This window comes from Gymnoscopelus microlampas (genome assembly GCF_963454915.1).
Source record: "Gymnoscopelus microlampas genome assembly, chromosome: 10".
Taxonomy (NCBI): domain Eukaryota; kingdom Metazoa; phylum Chordata; class Actinopteri; order Myctophiformes; family Myctophidae; genus Gymnoscopelus; species Gymnoscopelus microlampas.
In genome coordinates, this window is record NC_139947.1 from 20117639 (window position 1) to 20144310 (window position 26672).

At 41.5% G+C, this 26672-nt stretch overlaps 2 protein-coding genes across 2 annotated transcripts; one reads left to right on the forward strand and one right to left on the reverse strand.

The window, feature by feature from the left end:
* The first annotated feature begins 3 nt into the window (after nucleotides 1–3).
* tmco4 (transmembrane and coiled-coil domains 4) lies at nucleotides 4–13715 on the forward strand. The gene is made up of 14 exons (XM_084068457.1): nucleotides 4–121; nucleotides 2097–2229; nucleotides 2860–3034; nucleotides 4321–4348; nucleotides 4450–4579; nucleotides 5841–5938; nucleotides 6371–6514; nucleotides 6620–6739; nucleotides 7526–7687; nucleotides 8036–8172; nucleotides 8887–8971; nucleotides 9525–9642; nucleotides 11077–11194; nucleotides 12445–13715. Exons 1-14 carry the CDS (start codon nucleotides 79–81, stop codon nucleotides 12970–12972), a joined length of 2019 nt encoding a protein of 672 aa, XP_083924583.1. The 5' UTR covers nucleotides 4–78; the 3' UTR covers nucleotides 12973–13715.
* A 200-nt stretch (nucleotides 13716–13915) lies between these two features.
* htr6 (5-hydroxytryptamine (serotonin) receptor 6) lies at nucleotides 13916–26375 on the reverse strand (the record flags this gene model as incomplete). The annotated part of the gene is made up of 3 exons (XM_084070008.1): nucleotides 13916–14269; nucleotides 18562–18696; nucleotides 25425–26375. The coding sequence occupies 3 exons, from the start codon at nucleotides 26373–26375 to the stop codon at nucleotides 13916–13918; spliced, it is 1440 nt and encodes a 479-aa protein (XP_083926134.1).
* Nucleotides 26376–26672: the final 297 nt, after the last annotated feature.

Sequence of the window (26672 nt, forward strand, 5' to 3'; positions counted from 1 at the left end):
CGAAGTTGCAAACAAAGTTCACACTGTGTGTACAGTGTGTGTAGCAGTAGTATTGACAAACCAGAAACCAGCGACAATATGGAGGAGAAAGAGACAAACACGGAAAGAAACTCCACTCCAGGTATACAGTATATGCACTGCTACGTTTCAAGATAAGAAACCAAACCAAAGTGTGTTATATATTGAGTATTGCTGTTTTATGATTTCACCTATTGGCGGTTTTAGATGACTGGCTTGTAACTACTGAGTTATAACTGTCTGCCAGGCAGCTGTTCTGCTACTGTATGCATCTATCCAGTATTAACCAGTGGTGTAAAGTAACTAAGTACATGTACTCAACTCAAGTACTGTACTTACGTACACTTTTGAGGTATTTATTTTTACTTTACTGGAGTATTTCCAACTTTACTTCTACTCCACTACATCTCAGAGGCAAATATTGTACTTACTTCACTACAATTATTTGAAAACTTTACTAGTAGTGACTTTGTAGATTTTGATTATTACTACAAAACCACTTCAGCCCATTTTGGCCGTTTGAAAATAGCCAATCTACAAGCATTTTATACATTTGAAAACCTTGTGAAATGGGACATTCTGCATGAGTACAAGCATTTTTGTTATTTTGCCACCACTGGTATTGTTAACCAACTCTACAACTCTACTCTACTAGAGTAGATTTGTAGAGTTGGTTAATACTGCTGAATTTGGCATTATAAGTTCCTCTTATTTTGGACTTAAATGAATTAATTACATTTAAGATTTGTATTTTATTTTTTACAGTGTTTATGTAATGCTGTAGTAGAAAGTTCTTAGAAGTTATTCAAGATTCTTATTTGTTACAGTACATCTCATCAGTAGTACCAGTACACAAAAGATTCTTTGGATTTGGCTCCTCAACACTGTAGCATCAATAACAACAACAACAACAACAACAACAACAACAACAACAACAACAACAACAACAGTAACAACATAAATGATAGCCCTACATTAATAATCATATCACATTTTGAGGTGCTTTGAAGGTTGGTGCTGTGTGTATAGGTCCTACTTCTACTTATAGCCTACATACAGACATATTATAACATACAGTATGTATTATTATACAGTATATTATTCTGTGGCATCTTTTAAATCACTTCTGAAAACACATCTGTTCAGGAAAGCCTTCCCCTAGATCACCCCATTTGCCATAATTGTGTTGCGTATGTCTGTATCTGTTTGTTGATGTGGGCAACGAGACCAAAGTTCTTTTGGTCTCCTTTTAGTTTGCTTAATGTGTTTTTTTTATTGCTTGTCAGAATTAGCTGACTTGTTAACTCTATTATTCCCTTATGCTTTTTATTGTAAACGTTTGTTTTATTTTACCTTATTTATATATTTAATGCCCCAACTGCTGTTCTGCACTTTGTAACTCATGTTTTGAAAAGTGCTATATAAATAATGTTATTATTATTATTACAATTATGTATATGCAATGACTGTATTAGGTACAGCAACTGACCCCTGGAGTCACACATTTTGGCATAGCATCTGTACAGTACATGCTGCAGCCTCGGGCGCTCTACTGTACTGTACATTCTGTTCAACACATCTGGACTGAACTGTATGAGCTGTATTAAACGAGTTTGGGGCAGCCGTAGCTGAATGAGTAAAGCTGTCTGGTAATCAGAGGGTCGCTGGTTTGGTTTCCCACCCTCGCCACCCAGTCTCTGTGTAATTGTGTCTCAGGCGCCAGTCTACTGTTTGTGCCCCAGGCGTTGAAATAATGTCACTTCCCCAAATCCCCACTGCTCCTAACAGTTAGGGTAGTTAAATGCAGAGGACACATTTCACGCTATGCGCAAAATGTACAGTGACAAATACCCCCCAAAACAACTAGAGTGGACTAAATTATTATTTTATTTTATTTTTTGCCCCACATGTTATCAATGGCTATAAATATGAAAACTGTCTCATGAAGTGTAGCTTTTTCAGGGCGTTGTTCACCTACTTTGAGTCAAATTATTAACGGAGGATGAGAAGGGGCAGTCACAAATTCTGCTTCCATTCAAACCTGGTTCAAACCTACAGTATGTGCTTTGTCTCATCAGACCCCGGAGGGTCGGGATTGCAGCCCAGCCAGAAGGCGATCATTGGGAGACAGCTGACAGAATCAGGGCGTTTTGCTTATGCTGCAATGTGTGCTGTTTCCTTGGGTCAGCTGTTTGGTGGGCCTGAAAACAGGTAACTTATCAGGAGTGCCGCCCAGTAATGGAATAAGTACTCACATGTTTTACTTTAGTAAAATGATCAATACTGCAATGTAGATACACTCTGTTACAAATAGAAGTCCCATATTCAAAATGTACTTGAGTAAAAGTACAAAAGTATCGGCATCAAAATATACTTAAAGTACCAGAATTAAAAGTACTCATTGGGCAGAATGTCATATTTTATGAGTTCCAAATGTATACAAAATCTTTCGAAAATAGCTGATCTACAAGCTCACAATGTGTCGCATTGTAGATCTGCTATTTTCAAATGGCCGAAATATATATAGGTCTGAAGTGGTTAGTGTGTTTTGTAATAATAATCAAAATCTACAAAGTAGCTAGTAACTAAAGTTTTTATATAATTGTAGTTGAGTAAAAGTACAATATTTTCCTCTGAGATGTAGTGGGGTAGAAGTAAAAGTATTGAAAATGTTATATACTGAAGAAAGTAAAATACCTCAAAACACAATACTTGAGAACATGTACTTCGTTACTTTACACCACTTGTGCCGCCCTACCGACTGTAGTTATACAGCAGGTAATGGATGCGTGAAGACTAAATATGTAGTATTTTGAGTGTATTTTGCTGTGGTTTGTCCAGAGCATTTCGTGAACAGTACCTGGAGGGCCTGGTGAACTGGCTGGGCCTGGATGAGTCCGTCATGCCTGTCATGGGGGCCTTTCTGTCGGGCCTGGGCTGTGAGGGTTCTGATACCTTCTACTCCATCCTCCAGGCTGAGCCACTGCTGGCTGCTGGGGCCACGCCAGTCGCACAGGTAGTTCACACTAGCACTGGGCGATATGACTTGTCATTTTTCTTAACTACCATCTAACCCTTAATTACAAAATTAAACTGGCTAGCAAGCTGTGGAATGACCCCCATCCATCAGTCAGCACTACAGATTCATTCCCCATCTCCCCAATCTTCCAGCACAGTCTGAAAAGCCACCTCTACCAAGTCAAACTCCACCTCATCTCCTAGCACTTATTATATCACCGGCTTCGAATGCTATCAATGCACTGAATGGGAGATTATCACGTTTTATCAGACCATTGAATGGGCGAGTAGGCGACGAGTAGGCGATACACGGACCTACCCGCGATTTGTCAGACCATTCATTGGGCGTAATCAGGAGCTACTGACCTACTTTGGAGGCGGAGCAGTCCCCACAACAATATTTACGATTCTGTGCCTATCGGTACATAACTCCAACGGCGCTGAGTAGGCTCAGGCGAGCGTCGCACCGCTCAGGACGGCAACTCGGTCGCTTTAGCTCCCTCGGTGGTCCTTCGCGGGGCTCCAGTTCGCCTGAGACTGCGCGCCTCCGTCATGGTCCGAAACCAAAACAACCAAAACCAAAACCGAAACTGAAGTATTTAAGTCATCTCCGTTGGTAGGTCAGTATGTCTTGATAACACCCAATGAATGGTCTGATAAATCGCGGGTAGGTAAGTAGGTCGACTACTTCGCCCATTCAATGGTCTAATAAAAGGTGATAATGTCCCATTCAATGCATTGATAGCATCCGAATCAGGTGCATTATATTATCCTTGTGTCCCCCAATATCTGTTTGTTGGCTATTTAGAGAGATGCTAGTAGTATAATTTAGAGTTTATTATCAGACTCCCAGCACCAGGAAGTTTAATTTACCACCCTAGAGGTGCCGACTTAACTCAAGGGAGTTGGCAAGTGTCAAGTCTGTTGCATTTCAAGTCGTACTGTGTTAGAGATTTGCATTCACACATACAGCCCTACAGGATAATGCTTAGATACATATATATATATATATATATATATATATATATATACTGTATATATATATATATATATATATATATATATATATATATATATATATATATATATATATATATATATATATATATATACACTGTATTGTTGCTCACATATATTTCTGACATAAATACCAAAATTGTAAATGACTCAGGTTATACAGTCCAATTTGCCTTGCCTGTAAGAAAACAAAAGAATGCATATTTTTGTATTGTATATAAAAAAAAAAGCAAAATGTGCTTCAATTGCTTTTATTTTCTGTTACAGGACCTGGTGTCTTTTTCTGTCAAAGACGGTAAGAATCACGTGTTATGAATGCATATTTGTCTTTGATGTAAAACCATTGTAATTGTATTATGACCAATAAATCATTGTGGTGCTGTGATGTGTGCTCAGGTCAGTACGATGCCAGAGCCAGGGTTCTCATCCGACATGTCAGCTGTCTGCTACGAGTGTCTCCCCAGCAACTGGAGGACTTTGAGGAGACCCTGGGCGAGAGACTCAGGGAGGCAGTGGAGGAGAGCGAGTAAGTAATGGATGAATGCATGGATGCATGGATGGATGGGGCCTTTATAGTTGAAGAATGTGGGTGGCAAACAAGTGTTAAGAAAGTGAGGAACTGACCATGATACTGACATGATACTGACATGATACTGACCATGATACTGACATGATACTGACTGTGATGCTGACCATGATGCTGAACATGATACTGACCATGATACTGACCATGATGCTGACATGATACTGACCATGATGCTGACATGATACTGACCATGATGCTGACATGCTACTGACATGATACTGACATGATACTGACATGATACTGACCATGATGCTGACATGATACTGACTGTGATGCTGACCATGATGCTGAACATGATGCTGACATGATACTGACCATGATGCTGACATGATACTGACCATGATGCTGACATGATACTGACCATGATGCTGACATGCTACTGACATGATACTGACATGATACTGACATGATACTGACCATGATGCTGACATGATACTGACCATGATACTGACCATGATACTGACCATGATGCTGACATGATACTGACATGATACTGACATGATTCTGACCATGATGCTGACATGATACTGACATGATACTGACATGATACTGACATGATACTGACCATGATGCTGACATGATACTGACATGATACTGACATGATACTGACCATGATGCTGACATGATACTGACATGATACTGACCATGATGCTGACATGATACTGACCATGATGCTGACATGATACTGACATGATACTGACCATGATACTGAGGAAGGCTATGGCATTGAGTGTTTCTGCACATGAAAGATAGTGATGTTCTTTGCATTGATCATTTAATATTATGTCTCTTCACGTTAAACTGCTCACATTCTGGACCGACTTCTACAGTAAGTTTGTCTGTTGATGTTGAGATGCTTTTGCATGTTGCTGGATTTAGTCACAGAACACGGTATCATAGCAGCTCTGTCACAGCCTGAATGACACCCAAATTTCACTCCGAGCCACTAGTTTGCATCACTTTGTTCTGACTTGTGCTGTGAAGCCTTATTTATGTGAGATTATCATCCTACTATCCTCTAAACGTTTATGCTTTTTTGTTCAACCTGATGATTGACTAAAACAAAAAAGTAAAGCTCAAACTCTTAAAAGTGTTGCGCACAAACATGTCTTATGCTTGCATCCAAAACACTCATCTATTACTTGGAGCAATCCATTTGACCAGTGCATTCCCATGTTTTGTTTTGCTCTGCGTCGGTTAGAGAGGACTCATCTCGCAGGCTGAAGAGGGAGAGAGGACGAAGGTTACGACGCTACCTCCTCATCGGCCTCGCCACCGTGGGGGGCGGTACTGTAATCGGTCAGTGTTTGTTACTGTGTTGTTGCATCTAGGCCGGCATGTAAGTGGGTAGTCAAAGGATACAGGATAGGTGGGCAAAAAAGACATCTGGGCACCTCGATGTAAAATTAATTATTGGCTTAAACAGGCTTTCCATCTTTGCTCACAATGCTCAGTAGTAGACATTTCAGCACTCAAATTGCAGAATATCACGAAAGACAATTTGCTAAAAACAAGACGTAGGCTTTTCAGCAACACCCAACTGGTCTCATTACAGCAGGTCATAGACACTTAACAAATCAGTTCATACGGTATGAATTTAATTGTTAATTGCGACATGATACCGCCGGCCTTTACTAATGCAAACTCATATTGCACTGATTCATTAAAAATGTTCATCAATCAAAAAGATCAATTTGTGTGCATAATTCTGATTCCCTGTGCCCGCGTCAGGAGTGACAGGTGGACTGGCAGCACCTCTGGTGGCAGCAGGGGCGGGTGCGGTGCTAGGGGCAGGAGGGGCTGCCGCTTTGGGCTCTGCCACTGGCATCGCCATCATGGCTTCCATGTTTGGAGCAGCAGGAGCCGGATTGACTGGTAGGATTATACATGTACTGTATAGGATGGGTTGTTCATATGAAAAGAAAGCATGAGCACTGTCTAGATCTTACCTTCTTATCTGTCTTATCTTTCTCTCCCCAGGCTATAAGATGAATAAGTGTGTGGGAGCGATAGAGGAATTTGAGTTCCTGCCCCTGAGTTCTGGGAAGCACCTTCACCTCACCATAGCAGTGACTGGCTGGCTCTGCAGCGGCAAATACAGTAAGCACCGGCTTACGACGATCACACATAATGGCATTATGGATTATACTGCATTTCATATCGTTGCCGTCGGGGGTAAACCTTGTGTTGTACCAATGTAGTTGTTATTCAGTCAGCTAAGCTCTAGTGTTTTTGTTTTCAAAGATCGCACAGCAATGCGCTGTGAGTTTGTAGATTAGGTATTTTTGCTACTTTTGCACGACATTATGCAAAAGTAGCTTAATCATGCTTCATATGATGAAGTATAAAATAGAGCATTAATTTATGAAAAAAATAATCTGCAAGGTTTCTGCCCGACAGCAATAATATATAACTTTTGCATAAGTGAATAATATGTTGCATACAAAAAAGTTTATCTTTAGACATCAGCAACGTTTGTCCACATACTTCACTAAAACCAGAAAAGAGGTTCACGCTGCTTTTATGCAAACAAACCACTTATATATAATGGCTATGAAGCAGCCAGTTTACCTCAGCAATATATAAAACCGCTTTCAAGCACAGTGCACAGTGTCCTCTTCAAACACAATCGCTACAAAACACTTCAGGTAGGAGTGGTACTCACTTTCTCTGAGCTGCCTGTCTCTCTCTCTCTCTCTCTCTCTCTCTCTCTCTCTCTCTCTCTCTCTCTCTCTCTGACTATTGCTACAATGTCTGAGGAACCAGAACAAAATCATTTTACTCTTACGTATGTACTCGTAGGCAAGATGTAACAATAAACAACTTGAATCTTGAATCCCTTCACCCACCTGTCTCTCGCCAAACCCGCCGCCAAACCCCTTCTAGACTCGTTCCAGGCCCCGTGGTGCAGCCTGGATAGTGGTGAGCAGTACTGCCTGGTGTGGGAGTCCCGCTTCCTCAGAGACCTGGGATCAGTCATGACCTCCGTGTTGGACGGCTTCGTCAGCATGATGGCCCAGGAAGCCCTGAAATACACCATCCTATCAGGTAGGACTGGCCTATTAACATAAACCAATCAACCACATTAGCCCTCTGGCATTCCTATTTTATTGGTCTTAAGGCTTAAGTAGTTTTAAGCACTCAGGAGGAGGGAAATCTCACCTTTTATACGTGTTTATTTGATAATATGAATATGCGTGTCGGCGCTGGATACGATAATGGGGCATTGGATATGAAAAGCCATTCCTTGTGCAAACGCAAGCAGTTTCATAGGTTGTCACTATTGACTGTAGGATAGTTATAGTCTGTCAACCAATCCCAGCTATCTTATCTAGCCATTGTCCCTCTCTGTCTTAACAATCTGTGAATCATTGTCTGTCCTTGTTCCCCGGTAAGGCATTGTTACGGCTTTGACATGGCCGGCGTCATTGCTGGCAGCAGCCAGTGTCATCGACAACCCCTGGTCTGTTTGTCTCAGCCGCTCTGCAGAGGTGGGCAAACACCTGGCCCACGTTCTCAGAAGCCGGCATCAGGTAACACCACTGTTAAGTTGTTACCACTAACATTGCACACATGGTTTCCCATTTCCCAAACTAGTGAAAAAAGCAGCTCACAACGCGCCACTTTGCACCGCATTGCAAGCTTGAGGAGACTGCTATTTTCACTAGTGCGTCTTAAAGGTTTCTTAAATGTATTTATGGAATATGGAACTCATTCGATTTTTTGATTTTGTTTATGAAATAGTTTTGGAAAATGTTGGAATTGTTTTTAATTGATGAAAAGTTATTTTCCTTTCATTTATATTATATATATATTCTTTTTTTTTGGTAGGAAACGAAAAAAAGCCCATAAGACCCATAAGAATTGGTCCGCGACCCACATATGTGTCCCCACATCTACAGTATTATAATCTCACATCAGAACAGTGGGATTGAGGTTATGAACTGGCAAAGTCTCCCTTTAATATTGGTCTGTAGTTCTTGGTCTGTGGTCCATGGTGAAACGGGGGAAAACTAAACGTCCAACACCGATGACCTCACTCTTTGGACTCGGATGACACAAGTCTTTCAATTTCCAGCCTAGGATCATGAAACGACTTGAAAGTGTGGCTGGTGAAATGACGCCACTTGGCTTTGAGAGGAGTGGTTTCTGGACCGCATGTTGAGCGAATAGCAGGAGGGCAAAATGTAGGCTGTTGATCAAAGCGCTACATCTGTTTGACTGCCTCCATCTCTGTGCACTTCAAGGGGAAGCGTCCAGTCAGTCTCATAGGCTTCAGCCTGGGAGCCAGGGTCATCTACTTCTGCTTGCAGGAGCTTGCCAATGAGAAAGGTATGTCCACTAGTCCACTTCACAGTAAAACCATGAGTGTTCATTTAACCACTTAAACCCTCTCTATAAAACGGACGTGAGTTACAACCACATGGACCCGTTAGGGTCTCTATTGGTTTCTCTTATTTGTTTTTAAGTCAACTTTTTGTGTAATTTCACCAAACAATATAGAAATCCCTCAATGGAAATGTGCTTTTAAACTGGAACATGTTTAATAACACCTGTGCTTACACCGTGCACTTTTGCACAGTGCGATAATAATTCCCCTTGAGATCTGAGGTGCTCAGGTTGCAAAGGATGCTTAGAAATGATTGCTTTGAGATTAATTACTCCCTGTTCCCATGTCATGATTATCTTATCAGCCCAAGCCACTGAACTACCCCTGTGGTTTTCTACTAAATCCTAGGTAGAGTAGAATTGTTGCGACAATTCCAGCCATAATCAAAACAAGCGTAATATATTGAGCATTAAAGGGGGAGGATTTGTTTATTTCATGTGTATGTTTTGTACAGACATATTTGTAATGTGGGTGGCATGTGGTTTGGTTTCTTAGGCAGTGAAGGTGTAGTGGAGGATGTGGTTCTGTTGGGGGCTCCTGTCGAAGGCTCCGAGAAGGCCTGGAAGAAAATAACCAAAGTTGTGGCGGGCAAGATCGTAAACGGCTACTGCAGGTAAAAATGACAGGGATCTCCCCTTTTTAGCATGTAAGGAAATGTAATAATGTCCATAATCATACCATAATAAGTAACTATACCTCCATAATAAGCATCGTCTTTTAAAGCTTGTCATTAGACATTTTCTTTCTTTCTTTTTTTGGTAATGCTGATTAATTTTATTCTCCAGTGAAACTTCATTTTAAGCCTCTTGAATATTAACACATCGGGTGCCAAACACGGTCTGAACCGTGTGTTTACATACTGGCGGTTCCGCCGCTTCGGTGCCGAACACGGTCTGAACCGTGAGTTTAGTCTTTTTGTTTTTTTCGTTTTTCTCCGCGCGGGCGGGGCTAGAGCAGCTCTGGGAGCACCCATTGTAATCCTGCGAAGGAATTCCGATCGCTCACAGGAAACAAATTTCTTTTCCCCATCCGCTTCCTGTCTATTTCCTACTTTGAAACGCCTATATCTCCGAATCTGTTTCCTGTGGGGAAAACCGGTCATGCGCAATGCGCGATCCCCCCCTTGTTGTAACTCGCCAGGGTAATGTTTTGGTTCCAGGCTGTAGCCAGGCTCATGGGACAACATGAATCGATGCTTTTTTTTGCGTGGATTTGCTTGTAACGCACGCTGAAGCTTTAAACAGCAAAGCGCAGTCAATGGGGAGAATGCTGGCACCCACGGTAAGTTGTTATGAAAAAATGCTGGCACCCGAAGTGTTAAGAGGTCATTTTATTGCATGTTGTTATTAATTGTATTTTCACATTAAATGTGAATATAGTATACAAATGAATACAAAAAAATGTTATGACTGTATAATGGACATGGAATATCTAACTAGAGCTGGACAACATGACTTAAAGTGTTATTATGAGAATTATGTTCCATTTTGTCATGTAAACACGGTAGTTACAATGCATGTCTTCAGTTGCTGAAATCAGACTTCTGAATAACACAGGTTAAAGGTGGAGCAACTGAAAGAGATAGATTTTGGTTAATTATTAATTACACTGTTTAACCACTTTAAACCTGGTGTGGTGTCCCTAGTTTGGGTATGTCACATGAAACCTTAAACAAAAAAAAAAATACAAATAGAAAAGAAGATGCGTGAAACCTTTCTAAAACAATTCCAAAGATTTTATGAAAATGTCCACATTTGCAAATCTTTCCCAAAAAAAAGTGTCACATCATGACGTGTTGTGAGCTTGTAGATCAGCTATGTTACCTATTCGTCATATGTGTTGAAGTATATAGGGCATATATACTGTAGTGCAAGTGGTTGAAGATGAAATTGCAATATTGAATTTTTCATATTAGGGAATTTGTTATATTCCCCAGGCCTAGGATGCACAGGATGTGGTCACCTCCAAAGCCCAGTCCCACATATTTACAGATTGTGTGTGATGCGTACATGGATGTAATGTTTCCTAATCTCTCATCATCTATCAGGGGAGACTGGCTCCTGGGGTTCTTGTACCGAAGCTCAGCTGCACAGCTCTCTGTCGCCGGGCTACAGCCAGTCAACGTAGACGACCGGCGCATCGTCAATGTGGATCTCTCCTCCGTGGTGAGTCACCACTCGTTACAGACCCTTTTGAGAACGAGTGGCCTGGAAATTGGGAGCTTGTTTTTAATTAATGTGAATAGCAAACGAATCAACATGATGACTAACATGAGGTTACTACTTAACACAAAAACACCACTGGCTGCCACACTATTGCGTCAAGCAGACATAATTCATCTATTGCGTTGGGGACTTTTGTTTGTTAGCAGGCTGGCATCTGCATAATAATTAGGGGTCAGTGACTAATTGGTGGGTGCAGAGAGCCAGTTTGCATGTTCCTGTGTGACAACATAACTGTACCCAATGCATTCTTTTAAAACATGCTCAAGCTTCATTCTTCAGTACTACATACGATAGATTTGAAAATACATTGTAGACCCTGAAAATATATTTTCAGAATGTTTTTCAAAGCCATAATGTATACTTTGGGGCGGCCATAGCTGAGTGGTTAGTGAGCCCGCCTAGGGAGCCAGAGGCCCTGGTTGCCCCAGGTTCGATTCCAGGCCACGCCAGCATATGTGTTGATGAAATGAAATTTGTCCCTGAGCAAGACTCTTAACCCCTAATTGCTCACAGGTTCTCATTGGAAACAAGACCGCAAGGACTTTCATGAACGACCTGTTAAAAGGAATTATCCTTTAAAATATGTATTTTTGACCTCTTGTTGTAGATTTTGAAATATACTGTATGACTTATTTTTTTGCATGTGGTTTTGTACTATCTATCCTCTGTTAAAAGCAGGAACTGTACATTTGTCTCAAGAGTCCACTGTGGTGATATTAAGCAATTATACTAAAATAGTTATCTATACACACTCACAATGGGTCACGAAGCAATACGTGCAGGCTTGTAGATCTGCAGTTTTGGCCTTTAAAAAAAAACATTGTTATCGTCATTTTTAGAACGTTGTTATAAGAAATTCACCGATAATGACATTCACCAGGTTCACCAGATTGAAAGTGGTTAAGCTCATTGAAATCACTCAGATGAAGATGAAAAATGTACATTATCATCTGCAAATGAATGTCTGATAGCCATGGGGATTGGGGGAGGGGTGCACTATATGGGGAACAACATTTTGAAACGGATAAACTGTGACATCAAAAAGTGAAGACATGCAGAATCATATAGAAAGTAGAAATAGTTAAAAAATAATTGAATAGAAACAAATTCACATTTGTTAGAATGTTACATAAAAAATGTCCCCTCCTTTTCAAGAAGGCTCCAACAAAGTTTGTCTGTGTGCTTCCCAGGTGAAGGGACACTTGGACTACATGCGTCAGATGGACACCATCTTGGTGGCGGTGGGCGTGCCCACCAGAGAAGTACCGGGAGCTTCGGCCTCCGGTCGGCTTCCTCAGACAGTAACGATAACAGGAGGGAAAGGGGACATCGCTGACGAATGCCTCGAGGAGCAAGTCGCCAAGAGGCAAACCGTTGAATGTAGCTCAGCAGGAATCGGTGAGACTGGCACCAAAGACGACAGAGAACAGGGAGAGGTGCTGGAGGCAGAGGATGTGGACGACGCATGGGATATCCCTGATATTTCTGATCTGCTGGACTCCCTGAATGATGCAGACGGTGCAGCTGAAAAGGGAGTTGGGAGTCATTTGCCACATCCTGCAGAGGACAGTGACTCTAATGTCACACACGCAGGTTTCAACAGCGTCTGTGACGGTGCTGAAGAGGCCAGCTCAGACAACGACCACGTGTCCTGGAGCTGGGAGGATACACCCTGGACCAGTGAACGCACACACCAAAACAAACATGACCACACGTAGTAGGAACAGCCAGGGTTCGATTTGCTTTAGGTTGGTGGGTCCACGCCTCTGATTTTGATATCCCCCCACTACTGGCCATTAATTTATTTCGCCAGCGGGGATATGTTCTATCCCTGCTTCTGGTCAGACTGAATATGTGCATTTCCTTTTGGGAAATTGTAGACTGTTGTGAGCTTGTAAAGCAGCTATTTAAGCCATTAAGAACCCTGGAAACTGCTATTCCTTGTAAACTCAACTCCTGTGAACTTGACTTTTCAGCATCATGGGAGCAATTGTGCATTCCGTTCTCAGCTCAGTGATAATTTATTAATGAGAAATCATAATACAACTTGAAATGAACAAATGTGATTCAATAACTCAAGTCATTTTAACCCTGAATTTCTTTTTAATTGAATGTATAGCTGTAATTGTTATTAATAGCTAGACTGTGAAAATAATAGTGTTCATATTTTGTCAGTATTGTCTTTTAGACTGGATTGAAGCTACGTAGTTTCTGAGAAAACAGCCTACTAAATATTTCATAAACCTGCATCATCTGTCACATGGCCTGAAAATATTATGCACTGTGTGAAGGTTTCACACAGAAAAAGCAGAGAATACAAGCTCTCAATCTTTCCTTGCCAGCTGGGGTTTGCCACTCCGCGCAGCATACTGATCGGTTCTCACCAAAAGTCATTTGCAAAGTCCTTCAATTGCTATGCCTTTGTAGGCCAAAAAATAAAATTCTTGCTCAATCGCTGCCACATTGGCCTTGTTTTCAGTTTTTTTACACTATGTTTGACACTGTTACTGGGCCAAATTTACAGGGCTGGCCCGACCCACTAACAAAGTAAACAGTAACCCTAAACAAATTTTGTTTAGGGCCTGTTTAGGGTACAGTTGAGTATACAGTAACTATGTATCTCTCTTTCGGTGATCCCCATCTCCGTGTTTGACCCATCTGTCAGTCCAGCGTGTCTACCTGGTTGGGCAGGAGCAAAGGCATCTCTATCCTGGCGTGTTCAGCATCCAGCAGGTTCACAGCATCCGTGGCCGTTGCGGGGGGGTGGGGAGGATCGGAGGCCGAAGGAGACGCTAGTTCGCTGGCAATATTGGGGTCGCCAGAGTTGCGGAGGGACAGGGAGACCGGCGAAGGTCTCCGGGGGGAGTGCGAAGAGCAGCAAGGCAGGAGCTTCCCTAGGGCCCGCTTGAAGTCCCGCATGAACAGTGGGTAGATGATGGGGTTCATGGTGCTGTTGCAATAGCCCAGCCAGGTGATGGCGTCGAAGAGCGCAGGGGGGATGCACTCACACACCGCCTGAGAGAAAAGAACCCAATGACACAGACAGTGGCAGCCGTTAAAGTGAGAGCTGTGTGGTAGAACGTTAAGCTGTATAGCTTAGCTACAGTGTCTGAATAACACAAGGTTAAAGAGAAATCTGACAATTTTTTATTATTTATTTATGTATTCAGCTCTATGATAACACTAGAACCTTGCCCTCACATGTGACACTGATCATGTAGCAAGCTGTTCATCACATGCCACCACTTGCTGACAAGGACTGATCTTAAAGCTGACGCATTAGATCTAAAGCTTTTATACAAGTTAAACACAACGCATTGCCCTTTTAGGTATAAATTGTAATATAAATTGTAGGTAGCCTAATTGAAAGTGGAGCCAGCTGTTGGAGTGGAGGCTCCAGTACCATCTAGATGAGAGAAGGTGAGGTAGGAGACGAGAGAAGGGGGAAGTGCGGAATGCGGATGGGAGAAGGGGGAGGCCAGGAGGTGGGGATGCGGATGGGGCCGGAGGCAGAGCTACGTTGACAATGATGAAGGAGGGCACAGACTGTGCATTCTGAGTAGACACAGTTGGAACATCAAAGCTGAAAGGCAGGATAAGTGTAATTACCAATTGAGATGGAGCTGTTTTTCTGTCATCCATTTTACTCTACGCTGCTATGATACAAATGTGTTGTTTAGTGTTTTTGGACTGTGGACCGCTTTATGTTTCTGTAGTAACAGGACTACGTATCCTATATACATTTCATGGTGGTTGCTATGCTACACCTACTTGCACATTTATTATACACATAATATATTTTCCAAAAATACGGGATTCCCAGATAAGAACAATTTCTTTCCCCCCAGGGTTCTCCAGGTCAGGAAATTTCACAAACAGATCTCACAAGTTCTTAGATATTCATATTTTCTTTTCTCATTTAAGCTAAGTGTGATGAGTTTGCGTCCTTTTTTGCAAACAAAATTTTTAGCATTCGAGCTGGTATTATGAATGCTGCTGCTAGCACTGCAAATGCTGCAAATGGTGCATGGTGCAAAAACGTAGATCACTCCAGAGGAAGTCTAATATCTTTCTGCACAATTAATGAAGAGGAACTCCGTAAAACTATATCACAGATGACATCATCATCTTGTTCACTGGATGCAATACCCACCCCGTTTCTCAAAGAGGTTTTAGACAGCGTGATTGGAGATATCCTAAGAATTGTAAACAGCTCTCTACTTTCAGGCGTCTTTCCAGACTCACTGAAAACGGCTGTAGTCAGGCCGTTACTCAAGAAACACAACCTTGATCCATTGGTGCTGGGTAATTATAGACCAATCTCTAATCTGCCATTTCTGGGAAAGGTCTTAGAAAAAACTATCTTTCATCAACTGGATGTGTTCCTACAGAACAATAAGGTTCATAACAAATTCCAATCTGGCTTCAGGAAAGGTCATAGCACAGAAACAGCACTTGTAAAAGTAATTAATGATCTTAGGGTGTCCGCTGACAACAAAAATATATCTGTTCTCCTACTCCTTGACTTAACCGCTGCTTTTGACACGATTGATCACAAAATTCTACTACAACGCATGGAGTACTGGATTGGTTTGTCAGGCACAGCCTTGTCTTGGTTTTACTCTTACCTAACAGGCAGAAGCTATTTTGTCAGCCTAGCTAATTTTGACTCAGACAAACATGACATCTGTTCTGGTATTCCACAGGGCTCAATTCTGGGTCCCTTATTGTTCTCCCTGTATATACTACCACTGGGAGAACTCATCGCCGATCACGGAGTGAACTTCCATTTCTATGCTGATGATACCCAGCTGTATCTTTCGGTGGCTCCAGACGACCCCTGCGCTCTAGACCCATTGTTGACCTGTCTGTCCAGTATAAAATGCTGGATGAGTGAGAACTTTCTTAAGCTAAATGAGGATAAAACAGAAATTCTCATAATTGGCTCCAGTGAGCAGAGAGAATCAATAATAAGTAGACTTGGTAACCTGGCTGTAGAAAGTAACACCACAGTAAAGAACCTGGGGGTTATTATCGACTCTGAATTGAATTTGAATGCACACATTAATCATGTCACCAAGATTGCTTTCTTTCATCTTAGAAATATTGCGCGAATTAGAGACTATCTGTCGTTAGACGATGCAAAAACGCTGATCCACGCTTTTGTTTTCTCTCGGCTTGATTACTGCAACGCACTCTACTCTGGCCTGCCTAAGAAAACAACTGACAGATTACAACTTGTTCAAAATGCGGCAGCCAGAATTTTAACTAAAACTAGAATGAGAGAACATATCACTCCAGTACTAGCTTCACTACACTGGCTCCCGGTTGTTTTTAGGATTGATTTTAAAATTCTTTTAATAGTTTATAAAGCTCTAAATGGTCTGGCACCTTCCTACCTCTATGACTGCCTAGAGAGACATGATCCAAACCGGACCCTCAGGTCTTCAAGTGCTGACCTACTCGAGGTGCCTAAAATGACATATAAAAAATACGGTGAAGCAGCATTCTGCTTTTACGGACCAACAGTGTGGAATAAACTCCCATTACACCTAAAACAGGCAGCCTCTGTCGATAGCTTTAAAGCACAGCTCAAGACCTATTTCTTCACTCTTGCTTTTAGCTGACTCTTTGGTTGATTTTTAAGTCCTCACTGTATTGCCTATTTTAATGTTTTATGCTTTTGCTTTTATTTTATTTTATTTTTTGTTTGCTTTATTGTTAAATTGGTTGTAACTGTAACTGTATTCTTGCTCTGTAAAGCACTTTGCGCTGCATTTCATGTCATGAAAGGTGCTATACAAATAAAGTTTATTATTATTATTATTATTATTTAACCCTTACGATTTGATATAATTTGAATTAGCCATTTATTGATTGTACCTGGGATGTAACTGTCAGAATCTGTATTTTGAAATGTGTTCTTGTGTTTCTGGTACCTTATTTTGTAGAAATGTGAAAAGTAAAGTGTTTCCTGTCTGCCCTTGTTGTTATTGCCAGTCTTGTCTCATCCACCGCGGGATTATGGTCCATCTTGTTCACCTGTGTCCTGTTAGCCTCAGCCTATCCTGTGTTTGATTGTCATTTGAGTTGCACCTGTTAGTCCCAGATATAAGCCTACCTGTTTCTTTATATGCAAGTATTTGTCAGATCCTCTGAAATCACTGACTGTTCTCATAACTTTTACGTAAGTATTAGAAGTAAAGCCCTGCTGTCATTTCAAGTTTTTGTTCCTGTCTTCCTGCGAGTCAGTAGTAATACTCTTGACGGGTGCACTACCTGTCATGCTCTTATTCAATTTAAAGTTATGCACCAACACCATTCATAATGCCCACAACTAAACCCTCTGATTCTGATGTACTGGTTTTGTCCAAGCCTAAACTCATACACTTAATTGACTGGGGTCCCCCAGGGGTCTACTGTATACTTGCCCCCCCAAATTTTTCACATAGTCTACAACAAATAGTTTTTGCAGAAAATAGCCAACCTACAAAATCAACACGTTGTGAGCTTGTAGTTCTGCTTTTTTCTCTTCTGTTCTACACCATCTTGTGTTGCTTTTGAAGTTTTGGGAGGCTGCTCTGCATACTGGCTGAAAGAAATCATAGTCTAAAATTTCGACTCTAAATTGAGCTTGTGAAGATCTGTTATACAATTATATCTGTAAAATACTTTTCATAAGAGCATGGCAGCCCTTCATTCTAAAAGGGATCCCACTGTAGTCTCAGCATAGAATGTCCACCAATCTTTTATATAATATCTGTTACTCCAAACGAACCTACTTATCCTGCATCACAATTATTGAAATGTCCCCAATTTAGTGTTTTTCCACTATAGCTGCATGGCTTGTGAGTTTTTGTATTACCTACCTTTATGTAATGCCTTTAATGTTGAACATTTTCCAGCTTGTGCGAGAGTAGAGGGAGAATGGGACTGTGGAGGGCTTGAAGGGGGTGGTGGGAGGGAAACAGTGGTTGGGGATTTGCTTTTTAGCTTATGTTTTAATGTAACAATTTAAATTGTACGAATGATGCTATGATTTCTATGTTCTACTTGACTGGTAATGAAAACAACCGATCTATAAGCTTGCGACGCGTTGTGAGCTTGTAGATTGCCTATTTTCGTAAAAGAAATTTTAACATTTCTCATCTATAATGTTATGTCCAAAATGGGACACCAGTTTGGTTGAAAATGCTTATTTTTTATTTTATTTTCTGGTTGTGACATTAAGCTACATTATAATTCTACCCCGCCATAAGCTCAGTGTTGTGTAACATCCTGGGCCAGTGTCTGCTGTCTCTACTGACCTGAGCCATGTTGGTGATGAAGAAGGGCAACCAGGCACCGAAGAAGAGGCCCAGCAGAACTCCCAGTGTCAGACTGGCCTTAAGAGCTGTCCGGCCCTGCCTGCGAGCTAGACGACGCTCTGTGTTCATAGACAACTGTGGACAGTATAACACACGGGGTAATGTGATGGTTTTAGATACTGTATATTACACATGTTGAACATTCTTGACGGACTTGTCTCTTCATGGTTTGGTACTGGTCTGCTTTCTGAACCCGGAGTCAGAACTAAATGTGGAGAAGCAGTGTTTAGTTTTAGTTTAGTGTTTTATATATATATATATTTATATATATATATATATATATATATATATATATATATATATACACACACACACACACACACACACACACACACACACACACACACACACACACACACACACACACACACACACACACACACACACTATACTGTACTGTGTAGGTGCATGCCTGTTACAAGCTGAAGACTTCTTTTGCTGATGCCTTTTACCAAGGATGTAACTTTTCTGACATGTTTTTTTGTGCATTATTTCATGGTCTTATTTTTCTAAAATATTTTTTATAATGTGTCTTAATGCTCTATCGTGCCACTGGACGTCTAAAACGTCCGTTGATATAAGCCCCGTGTGCCACAGGACGTTTAAAACGAGATATGATGATTTGAAGATTTGCTGCTCCATTCACTCTTTGTTTAACTTTTTACTGAAAAAGGCTGTATCTCGGCTCCTAAGCACTTTTTTTTCACAATGAATTTTGGCTGTGGCACTCAGAGCCAAAATTCCATAAATAAGCTGGGCACTGAATGAGTTAATGTCTTAATGCTTAACGTTTTGTGTAAAGCACTTAAGTACTGAATTGCATTGTTGAAATATGCTATACAAATAAACGTGTAAATTCCTACATAGATGCTAATTGTTATATCACTCCTGCCCCACAGTTTTTTTTTTTACATTTGTCCAAATATTGGACATATTATAACTTAAGTCCAAATACCAAATTCTTTCATAAAAAGATAGCAGTTTCTTTATGAGCTACCTACAGTACCTTATTACCTGGACCTAGATTCCTAAACTAAAATGAATGCTAATATGGTCATAATTAGTTTTTTGATCCCCATCTGCAGACATTACAGTGGGTGACCATTGACTTTGTCGCTTTTCATAAGAGAATCACTTCACTCATTTGCCTCACCCGCTTTGCAGTAAATTTAAGTTCCAAATACTACCACAAGGTGCCGCTTTGGAGTCACTTTTTTGTGACAGAGAGACAGACATACATACATACATACAGACAGACAGACAGACAGACAGACAGACAGATAGATGTCTTATATTATTATTAATAATAATAATAATAATAACTAGCAATAATTACGTGTGCTTAGAGCGTTTAAATTGGGTTTTCTGTTCAGCGTCGGGCAGTCAGGAACGCATCTCTGTCATTTTAGAAATGTTCAGACACACATTGGTTTCTGTCTGTCTGTCTGTCTGTCTGTCTGTCTGTCTGTCTGTCTGTCTGTCTGTCTGTCTCAAAAGTGCGTGGAGAGAGAGATAGACAGACAGACAGACAGACGTCTTATATGTTTTTTTTTCTCGCATCAATTTCTGTATAGTATCATTTTACCTCTTTCCTCTATAAATGAAATAGTCCAGTTAGTGTAGCGGTTAAAACTGAAGTCCCGTGATTTTACGACCCGGGTTCGAATCCCACGCTATAAGCATGCTGACTTGCTATTTTTACTTTTACTTCTACTCCACTACATCTCAGAGGAAAATATTGTACTTTTACTCCACTACCATTATTTGAACGCTTTAGTTACTAGTTACTTTGCAGATATAAATCATTACATTATAAAACATACATTATTTGCCCTATTTCACATAGTCTATTTGAAAATGGCCGATCTACAAGCTCACAACGCATTGCGACGCATTGTGAGCTTGTAGATCAGCTATTTTCAAATATTTCAGTACTTTAAGTATATTTGCCAATACTTTTGTACTTTTACTTTGATTGAACTCAAGTAACATTTTGAGTTCATCCATGACCGTAACAGACGACCGTCATGTGATCCATGGCCAACAGCGAGGCGTTTGTTTTCATTCTTATAAGACCGCGTGGCTCATTTATATGCACGTGAAAGTAACTAAGCGGAAAGTAACTAAGTACATTTACTCCATGTCCACTTGTTGCTGACGGTGCGTGGTAGTGTTGGAGCAGCGCTGTAAAAGCCCCAAGCGTCATCGGTGCAGGAAAGATGCGTATTTGGTTGTACACACGGAGACGCAAGGGTGGCGTTTTCAGTCGGAATTCAAATCATGATGCAACACTTTGTGAGCTTTTATGGGACACTGTTGTACAACAAAGTAGAATTCATTTGTGAAGAAAGAAAAACCCATTAACAGTTGAAAATAGCCTACACCCTACACCATTTCTGCCCATCCCTCTAACTTCATGTAGGCGCATTAAAAATATCAAAATTGGCCGCTCTGAATTTGTATCTGAACAAATACTTTGATAGAAGAGATAGGCCTACAGAGGTACTGTAGGGGGGAGGGGGAACCTGATAGCAGAGTTCCTCACTTGGCTTATTTGGAATAGGCTGCATACATTAACATAACCGGTTTAGCAAGAGACTGGGCCAGTGTTGTAGGCTAGTGCTAATTTTGGAAGTGGGGGAGCGCGGTTCTTGAGCGGATTGGAGTTTTTTTTTGTTACTTTATTTCGGTTTTAGGGTTAAGCTCTGATCCACCCGTCCCCCCCTCCCACGAAAGCCCCCCGACCCCCCGCACGCAACCACTCCGGCGCGCTGCGCCAGGCCGCGCTGCGCTAAAACGCACTGTCTGTGCCTGTGGTGGCCAACTGAAAGCTATAATAACATAGTAGTATGACAAGGGTGCCATTATATTCAATGATATTCAATTGTTTTGTGGAAAACACATGGCTCATCATGCTTAATTAAAGAGAGACTCACTTGCCTTTTCTATGTGCTTTTCATTGTTTGGACAGAAGAAATTGTAAACATTTAGCCAATATTCGATCATCATTAAATAACAGACAGTGAACTGGTAAACTGGTGACAGCATGTCATGGATAGCACATTAATTCTTAAACAATATTGAGGAGGAAATAATTATAAACGAGGAAATAAAATAAAACAAACCAAAAAGACGCCAATAACCCCTGTCTTATAAAAACTGCCAAAGTGGGTCGGGGTTAACTGACATGACAGGCTGTGCCACTTTGGTTAAGTAGTAGTGGAAATAGCCGATCTACAAGCTCACAAAGTGTTGCACCATGATGCTTTGCGAGCTTGTAGATCTGCTATGTTTTAAAATAAAAGTCTGTCTGTTGGTTTTATGAATATTAATCCATTATACATACATTATATATATATATATATAACGCACTGGCCAATACAAACTAATAGACGAGAATGAATAATTTGTATGCTCATCGCGTAGGATTCGAACACAGGTCGAAAAATCACCGGACATCAGTTTTAACCGCTACACTAGCTGGGCTGTTTCATTTACAGAGGAAAATGTTGGAATACTACTACACAACAATTGATGCGAGAAAAAAAAAACATATAAGACGTCTGTCTGTCTGTCTCTCTCTCTCTCTCTCTCTCTCTCTCTCCATGGACTTTTGAGACAGACAGACAGAAACCAATGTGTGTCTGAACATTTCTAAAATGACAGAGATGCGTTCCTGACTGCCCGACGCTGAACAGAAAACCCAATCTATTAGCAAGAGAAAAAAATACGTTTATTTTCCCGTCTCGTTTTATCAATTAAGACGTTAAAATTAAACTAATGTTAAGCGCAGCATCATGCTATCTAACTTTATTTGCTTAATATTTTGCTTAATATAAATGTCACATCTTGTACTGTAAGCAACATACAGGATCTTTCTCTGTCTTTCTAGGAAAAACAGTGCCTAAAAACCCCAAAACAAACAATTTTGCTATTCAAATGAGCTATTGGCGTGATAAAACATACGTTTACATTTTCCAAAGCAAGTGTCAAAACATAATACAAAAGTGTAAAGTAATGTATGTACAGTTTGGAGAGGATATACAGTAACTAGTAACAAATATATTCTTTCTGTCTGCTGTGGGCTGTAGGCAGCTGTAGGCAGTAGACCGCTGCTGCCCCTAGTGGCACAGAGTGGAAATCATACATGCCCTGCATGAAACGCATGAGAAGAATGAAAAAAAACGACAAAGTCAATGGTCACCCACTTTTTTTTCACAATGAATTTTGGCTGTGGCACTCAGAGCCAAAATTCCATAAATAAGCTGGGCACTGAATGAGTTAATGTCTTAATGCTTAACGTTTTGTGTAAAGCACTTAAGTACTGAATTGCATTGTTGAAATATGCTATACAAATAAACGTGTAAATTCCTACATAGATGCTAATTGTTATATCACTCCTGCCCCACAGTTTTTTTTTTTACATTTGTCCAAATATTGGACATATTATAACTTAAGTCCAAATACCAAATTCTTTCATAAAAAGATAGCAGTTTCTTTATGAGCTACCTACAGTACCTTATTACCTGGACCTAGATTCCTAAACTAAAATGAATGCTAATATGGTCATAATTAGTTTTTTGATCCCCATCTGCAGACATTAAGGCAGGTAATAACATTTTCCAACTAGTATTATGAGTATTTGTTGAATTTTCCAGTAAAAGTCAACAGAGTTAAAATAGTAAAACGTGCTCCTGGATCAGATGGGAGAGGACATCAGATAAAAAATGGGAGATGCGGGCACTCAGAGTTAAAAGATTTTATTAAACCAACATGTTTCGACCACAAGCGGTCTTCATCAGGGCTAAAACATCCCATCCAACCTTGATTTTCAGTTATCCTTGCCTCCTATCCTATGCCTCTCCTCTCTTCTCTTTTTGTATTCAGCATGCAAACCTGAATAAGTACTACCGTGTTAATGAGGAGATATATAGGTTAATGTGGCAAATGAAAGCACACACACACACACACACACACACACACACACACACACACACACACACACACACACACACACACACACACACACACACACACACACACACACAGTATACATACTATACTGTACTGTGTAGGTGCATGCCTGTTACAAGCTGAAGACCTTTCTTTTGCTGATGCCTTTTACCAAGGATGTAACTTTTCTGACATGTTTTTTGTGCATTATTTCATGGTCTTAATTTTATAAAATATTTTTTATAATGTGTCTTAATGCTCTATCGTGCCACTGGACGTCTAAAACGTCCGTTGATATAAGCCCCGTGTGCCACAGGACGTTTAAAACGAGATATGATGATTTGAAGATTTGCTGCTCCATTCACTCTTTGTTTCACTTTTTACTGAAAAAGGCTGTATCTCAGCTCCTAAGCACTTTTTTTCCCACAATGAATTTTGGCTGTGGCACTCAGAGCCAAAATTCCATAAATAAGCTGGGCACTGAATGAGTTAATGTCTTAATGCTTAACGTTTTGTGTAAAGCACTTAAGCACTGAATTGCATTGTTGAAATTTGCTATACAAATAAACGTGTAAATTCCTACATAGATGCTAATTGTTATATCACTCCTGCCCCACAGTTTTCTTTACATTTGTCCAAATATTGGACATATTATAACTTAAGTCCAAATACCAAATTCTTTCATAAAAAGATAGCAGTTTCTTTATGAGCTACCTACAGTACCTTATTACCTGGACCTAGATTCCTAAACTAAAATGAATGCTAATATGGTCATAATTCGTTTTTTGATCCCCATCTGCAGACATTAAGGCAGGTAATAACATTTTCCAACTAGTATTATGAGTATTTGTCGAATTTTCCAGTAAAAGTCAACAGAGTTAAAATAGTAAAACGTGCTCCTGGATCAGATGGGAGAGGACATCAGATAAAAAATGGGAGATGCGGGCACTCAGAGTTAAAAGATTTTATTAAACCAACATGTTTCGACCACAAGCGGTCTTCATCAGGGCTAAAACATCCCATCCAACCTTGATTTTCAGTTATCCTTGCCTCCTATCCTATGCCTCTCCTCTCTTCTCTTTTTGTATTCAGCATGCAAACCTGAATAAGTACTACCGTGTTAATGAGGAGATATATAGGTTAATGTGGCAATGTGGCAAATTAAACACACACACACATGCACGCACACGCACGCACGCACGCACGCACGCACACACACGCACACAGGAAGTGGAGTTGCATTGTCTGGGGTTTTAACTACCCTATTATTCTACAATGTAGAATCCATTATGATGTTGCAGTCTTTGTGAATGAGATGTCAAGTACAGTGAGTGAACATGAACAATCAGCACTCCATTCAAAGTGAAATCTGGAGTGTTTATTTAATTCACAATGTCCAGCTCAGTCAGTAGAGCACTTGCCTTTGAACCACAAAGATCTAGGTTTGACCCCAGGCACCACCAACTCAGTGTATGAGAGTAGCAAGGCTTATGTAACTTAAAGCTCTTTTAGACTGGATTGGTTTCCATACAGCTCAATTTCAGATAAGGTTCTCAGAACCTCATTTGGGCCCTGCTCAGGAGGTAGTACTAAAAGAGTTGAAAAGAGCCTTAAAATATGGTGAGTACCTACTGGAAGCTGATGGTAGGTGTGGTGCTCCACCTCAGCAATCCATCTCCATTGTCTAATGCCTCGTAAGGGGATAGATGCCCTCGTAGCACGGATGATACTGACACATTTTTAAGTTCTCAGAGTTAAATCAACACTGGAGTTTGCTGTGTAACTTTGAGCAGCTCAAAATAGAGAAACCTCAGACATTTTATGTACACATTCCACTCTCTCTCTCTTACCGGTACGTTACGGGACACAGAATGCTCTGGGTGACTGTAGTCATCTCCTTCCTGGTGAGCGTGACCAGCGGCGGCCCCAGACGATGGGGGCCGGGAAGGCTCCCCGATAGAGTGATGTGGGTAGGGAGGGTGGCTGAGCGCCGCCACCCGCCTCGCCTGTCGGTGGGCAACCAGCAGGATCCGACAGTAGGTGAAGCAGATGGCACTGGAGGGCAGGAAGAAGGTCAGGACGGACGCCACCAAGGCGAAGGGCAAGGTCACTCGCAGGCGGCACTGGAACGACTGGCCACCGGAGGGTGACATTTGGAAGTAGGAGGCGGGGTACAGAGCGTCCCAGTACGAGCTGACGTTGGCACTTCGGCTGCCATGCATCGGAGCATGACCGCTGCTGTGGCCTAAGCTGTGCCACTTCATCTTGATGGGCAGGAAGGAGGCCAGCGCTGCCAGGCCCCAGGAGGCTGCCACCAGGAGCAGGGCCCGTGGAGGGGTCATCCTCTGCTTGTAAAGCAGAGGTGAGTTAATGAGCAGATAGCGGTCCAGGCTGATCACACAGAGATTGAGGATGGAGGCGCTGCAGCACATCACGTCAAAACACAGCCAGACGGGGCAGAAGCCCGGCCACAGAACCCAGGATCCGCACAACACGTTGAGCATGGCCGGAGGCATGACCACCAGCGCCACCATCAGGTCAGAGAAGAACAGTGACACCAGGAAACAGTTGGAGGTGCAACGCAAGGATCGATGGGCGAACACCAAAGCAATGAGCAGTATGTTGCCACAAGTCGTCATTATGATAATGACGGTCAGCATGAACGCCAACAACCAGGGCCCACTGCCAGTAACACCCCAGGCGCTGTTGGTTGAAACGCTGCTGTTATGGCTCCATGGTAGGTTTATACCATCTACGCCCACCGCTGCTCCATCCAAGCCTGATGAGGGGAGGTCACCCATGGTGTTGGTAGGAAGCGGTGGCTGGCTCCTGGAGTTCCACCTCAGCCAGTCCTTTGCTCAAGAGCCGTCGTTGAGTGTTAAAAGTGCAGAGTCTGCTCCCAGTTGACACAATCAAAACGGACACTTCAAGGAGAATGTGGAGAGAAGCCACTGGAACGCTGCACTGGGAAGCCACTCATTGCTCTCTGTGGGAAGGTGAACCGGACCACTGCCCCCAGGTTACTAGCCATCCCTTACTGGTGCAAAACGCCCCTGGTGCCCTGTGGATATGTCCAGTACAACCACCACCACCTCAGC